The 5,708-nt window shown below is 38.7% G+C and overlaps 2 protein-coding genes across 2 annotated transcripts in view; both read left to right on the forward strand.

The window, feature by feature from the left end:
* LOC106874442 (centrosomal protein of 63 kDa-like) overlaps positions 1–920 on the forward strand; it is a 23,346-nt gene extending 22,426 nt beyond the window's left edge. Inside the window, exon 13 of the mRNA XM_052976289.1 lies at positions 834–920. Within this exon, the coding sequence (XP_052832249.1) occupies positions 834–840 (7 nt within the window). The 3' untranslated portion in view covers positions 841–920. The remainder of the gene's footprint in view (positions 1–833) is intronic.
* Positions 921–1,874: 954 nt separating this feature from the next.
* LOC106874443 (serine-rich adhesin for platelets) overlaps positions 1,875–5,708 on the forward strand; it is a 35,890-nt gene continuing 32,056 nt past the window's right edge. The window contains exons 1-4 of the mRNA XM_052976290.1: positions 1,875–1,997; positions 2,171–2,266; positions 3,238–3,342; positions 4,279–4,418. Of these exons, the coding sequence (XP_052832250.1) occupies positions 1,875–1,997; positions 2,171–2,266; positions 3,238–3,342; positions 4,279–4,418 (464 nt within the window). The remainder of the gene's footprint in view (positions 1,998–2,170; positions 2,267–3,237; positions 3,343–4,278; positions 4,419–5,708) is intronic.

Raw genomic sequence — 5,708 nt, forward strand, 5'->3', positions numbered from 1 at the left:
TCTCCCCCTCGCAAAGATAAGGACACAGGAAATGTGTCAAGGCCAACAGGAAGCGGTCCAGCTTCCTAGGGCTAAATAGCAATAGTATATTCCCTTATTGGGACTGTCACCTTAAGTTGGCAGTATACAACTACTTTATATATATATATATATATATATATATTTTGGGGGTTCAGTCATTTGACTGAGCATCGCCTTTAGTTGAACAAAGAGAAGTTGTCGACCACCAGGTATTAAGATCTGAAAAGATGCTGTAAAGCTATGTGGTTTATGGACATGAAACCCTAGGTAACAACCCCAGTCATAACTATCTTTATCTAAATATATATGTATATATAAAACGTAAAGGAATAGGGATTTGGAATCTGGACAGGTACTTTATTAGCATTCTGATACAATCCAGATCTGACTAACCACATCAAATGGTGGGGGTACATATAAAATTGCCAACGCTGATCGTGTAGAGATAAGCTTAATGAATGCTATAATAGTACTGCTAATACAACAGACCAGTACTGATTAGTGTCTAGAATACAAAACAATTATAACAAAATCTGTTCTGGCTGGAATTTCTATAGAAAACTGGAGAGATTACCTTAACAAATGATGTAGTGGCACTGCTAACACAATAGATCATGATATTCACTTAGAAAGGCGTTTAATATACTTTGTAGTATATTATGATTGCATAACGAAATACCATGTCCCTACGCGTCATTTAGATATTCTAATGTGAATATACTATGCCTGAAAACAAAGAAAAATAGTTTGGAGGGTCATGGGTAGAATGCCTTAATGATGACAGCTAAAGTTATATAATTTTATGTTTCCAGTGATTAAATTGGACATTTCTTATCAACTGACTGCAGATGAGACGGAAAAAATTACCAGAGAAGAACGAGAGAGACGAAGAAAGATTCGATTCCAGCAGGTAAGGAAAACATTCATTGTGTGGAAAATTACTATTTGTAAATCTCAGAACGTTAGATATTCAACAACAGTACTTTGGAGTAAAGATTGTTTGCCAACATAACATGGTAGTCCTGGTTTAGGACGAATATTGCTGTCACCCTGTCTTCACAGATAATTTTTTGAGCTGAGTGGGGGTGCTAGATTCCCTTGTTCGAAAATATAAGGACATAAATCGTGTCGTATAGCCAGCTGGAGATGATGTCTCCTGGGGCTAAATTACAGCAACATTCATCCTAAACCAGGACTACCATGTTATGATGGCAAATAATCTTTGCTCCATTCATTGTATGGTGAAGAAGTTTGTTTTGCGGCCATGTAGTATGGGGTTTGTTCTCACTGAACTCAGGTACTGAGTTTTCGGGCTATATTTGACAGGTTGCATAAAAAGGGAAAACACAAATCCTCCAAAAATAAAAGTATTTTAAAAGCTCAAAAAATATCAACTGGATTATGGCTGAGAGATCACAGTTTGCTCAAAAATTGCCACCCTCAGCTTTCATAACAGCCTCAGGACAGTTCCATAATGTGGTGCATGCATTCCTCACTGTCTCCGTGGGAATATCTTTGAGCACCTCCTTGATCTTGGTGTTGCAGACAGTGGCTGGTGTTTTTTTGTTTGTTTTTTTATCTGTGCCCCTACACGTAGTAGTTCATGCGATTGCAGTTTGGGGAATTGGGAGACGAGAAATTGGGGTTGGTGGAAGTTGTGGAAATTCTCCAACAACAACTACTTCTGACTCTTTCCAGAAGTATGGCAAGGAGCTGAATCCTTCTGCCACACATAGGACATATGCCAATCCTTCTGCCACACATATGACATATGCCAATCCTTCTGCCACACATATGACATATGCCAATCCTTCTGCCACACATATGACATATGCCAATCTTCTGCCACACTTATGACATATGCCAATCCTTCTGCCACACTTATGTCATATGCCAATCCTTATGCCACACATATGACATATGCCAATCCTTCTGCCACACATATGACTTTCCAGCAGCAACCCTCTACAACAAGGGTTTGACCACACTCTCCAATAGCTTCACATAACCATCTGAATTGAACCTGAGATCCTTTTTGAGGATGTGGAATGGCATGACCACATCCTCACTGCAGACACCCAAAGACCATCTTTTTTTTGTTTTTCTTTTTCTTGAAATTTTAAAATGGATGTGAATTGTTGAATTTTAGGTTCGTGAAATTTCCAAAACCAATGCAGCAAAAGTGAGAAAAGATGTTACCAAAACTAAAGTCAAAGAACTGAATAAATTAATCAATACCATTAATGTAAGCTATTTTCTTCATCTTCATCAGTGGTTCTCAACCATTTTTTTGTTTTTTACCTATGGATGCCTTTCGTCGTATTTTATTTTACTGGATCTCCAAAGCCATTTGATGTTTTAAAAAATCCTATTGTATTTTTATAATTAAAATATTAGGATCTCATCATCATTGTATTTTAACGTCCACTTCCCATGCTGGCATGGATTGGACAGTTTGACTGGGGTCTGGCAAGCTAGAAGGCTGCACCAGACTCCAATCCAATCTGGCAATGTTTTTACAGCTGGATGCCCTTCCTAACGCCAACCACTCCAAGAGTGTAGTGGGTGCTTTTTACGTGCCACCGGCACAAGAGCCAGTCGGGTGGTACTGGCATCAGCCACGATCGAATGGTGCTTCTTGCATGCCACCAGCACGGGGGCCAGTCAGGTGGCACTGGCAACGACCACGGGACCAGTCAGCCAGCACTGGCATCAATTACTAAAATATAAGCATATAATTGTTAAATATAATGTTTATTCTTCAAGCGAGTTCGTTGCCAGTGCTGCTGGACTGGCTCCTGTGCAGGTGGCACATAAAATACACCATTTCAAGTGTGGCCGTTGCCAGTACCTTCTGACTGGCCTTCGTGCCGGTGGCACATAAAAGCACCCACTACACTATCAGAGTGGTTGGTGTTAGGAAGGGCATCCAGCTATAGAAACTCTGTTAAATTGTCCAACCCGTGCTAGCATGGAAGGCGGACGTTAAACGATGATGATGATGTTTTAAATTAATCTGAGTTTATCCCATATCTTCAAGATTTTGTTGTTGCATTTTAATTTGAGAATGACATTGTAGGGTAGGTGTGAGATGCCTGATCTAGCTGGCTCAGACATAAAACATGTAGAATTAAACTGGATATGACCAGTTTAAATGCTAAAAGATTAATTTTCCACAACCTGTTCATCTCTTTTTATTATTATTGTGTTTTCAAGGAGGATTTAAACAAAGAAAAGGCTGAGAAGATAGCAGAACTAACAGAATGTTACATGCAAAGCATTAGCAGCATTGGTCATGCCCAATGGTTGGCGGCCCAAAATGTAAGTTCATTTTTCTCCATTTAAATTGATTCCTTCGTTTATCATTTTTTTTTTTATTATACCCCCCCCACCTCTTCCCTATTGACGAAACATTGTATTAAAATCCAACAAAATCCATGGCAAATCTTCATTTCACAAATCTCAATAACCTCTCATGGTGACCCAGTTTTTTTTAAATCCATTTTCCAGTGCTTGAGGGTGGGGTGTCAGAGATTCAACGAGATTCATAGGGGGAGATTTTCTGTGGCCAGTTACTCTTCCTGTTACCATTCCTCTTTTGTTTTCAAGCATGGGGCTTGTCTTTTTTCCCCCTTGTCTTTCAAACATAGACAGCACATTGGCCTGACATGTTTCCATAGAAGATTGCAAATAAACTATACATCTTATATGTATGTATGTATGCATGTGTTTGTGTGTGTTATCTGGGTTTCATACATTCCCAGAGAACTGACTTTGCTGTAAAACACACACAAATACATACATATCATCATCATCGTTTAACGCCTGCTTTCCATGCTAGCATGGGTTGGACGATTTGACAGAGGACTGGTGAACCAGATGGCTACACCAGGCTCCAATCTGATTTGGCAGAGTTTCTACAGCTGGATGGCCTTCTTAACGCCAACCACTTCGAGAACACACACACATGCCTACATAAATAGATATGTATATATACACACACATACATAAATATATTATACACACACACACACACACACATATATATATACACACACATGTAAGCAATAGAAAGGGCACCTGGCCATAGAAAATATTCCTCGATAAAATTGTCTGGCCCAGGCAAGTTCAGGAAAGTGGGCATTAAATTATGATACATATATACACACATATATACACGTATACAAATATACTAATACACCCAAACATCTGTATTTCTGTACATCATTAATTATTTTTGTCAATGATCTCTTCTAGGACGATCCCGAAATTGCAAAACGGCGCATGATGAAACGTTATAAGAAGAACATTAAACTCCGCCAGAATGTGGCTCTGTCGAAGCTACACGACGACAAGGTCACAAAATACGTGCGAGAAAACAAACACATCATTTCTAGGTAAAGGGCTTTGCTGTCTGAATAACTATTGTGCTTGTAACATTTTATTTTGATGTCATGAGTGTTGTCCCATCAATTTCGTTTGTTGTGTAGGTAACTTATCTGATGGAGATGTAGGCTGGCAGGTAAATAGTATTTAACCACTGACTCAAGTATCTCTACTGTCTATCTTTCGTTTACTGCGTGCTTGAATAATTGCAGATAGACAGGTAGTCAAAATAGTTTTTTAAACACTTCTGGCTTACTCTTTTACTTGTTTCAGTCATTTGACTGCGGCCATACTGGAGCACTGCTTTTAGTCAAGCAAATCAATCCCAGGACTTATTCTATCGGTCTCTCTTTTGCCGAACCGTTAAGTTACGGGGACGTAAACACACCAGCATCGGTTGTCAAGCGATGTTGTGGGGACAAACATATACACGCAAACATATACACACACATACATATATACGACGGGCTTCTTTCAGTTTCCGTCTACCAAATCCACTCACAAGGCTTTGGTTGGCCCGAGGCTATTGTAGAAGACACTTGACCAAGGTGCCACGCAGTGGGACTGAACCCAGAACCATCTGGTTGGTAAGCAAGCTACCCATAAACACATGTACGACAGGCTATTTCCAGTTTCTGTCCACTTCAATCTTTTCTGGGTGTTGTCACAGATTTGGAAATTTTAAAATCAAGTGAAAATTTTCAAAATTTGGTAAATCGATGTGATTTTACATGCTAAATCCAAATTTGGGATCTGTTTGTTCCCAGAAAAATTTAGGAAAATGTAACAGAGATTCAGAGATTGATAATTTTTAGTCCAACCAGAATCAGAAGCGAATCATTTTCTGCGTGACAGATATCTGTCACAAAATGATAGACAGAAATAACAAACACACAAAATGATATTGCAAGTCAAAACTTGTGGTTGCAGTGGTGAAAGTGTCACAATCTTGCGAGTACACACTCCTTGTTACAATGGAAACAGGGCACACTACATCCTTTGCTTGTTCCTATGGAAACAGACACCAATCTGTGCTTTAAGGTCATGTGCATAATGCTGACTTTCGATTGGTTAAAATCTCCCAAAATTTGCAAACTTTGAAAGCTGTTAACTTTTTATCAATCCATGGTGAAAATGAATTTCATTTCGTAGTTGTTATACGGAATAAATCGGTATAACCAAATTTGTAAACAATTGGAACAAAATTGAAAACAAATGAAATCTCAATTAGATTTGTCTATTATTTACATTACTTACATTTGACGGATATTTGTCCTCATCTTGTTTGTTGTTAACACGTT

The sequence above is a fragment of the Octopus bimaculoides genome, chromosome 24 (assembly GCF_001194135.2).
Source record: "Octopus bimaculoides isolate UCB-OBI-ISO-001 chromosome 24, ASM119413v2, whole genome shotgun sequence".
NCBI lineage: Eukaryota > Metazoa > Mollusca > Cephalopoda > Octopoda > Octopodidae > Octopus > Octopus bimaculoides.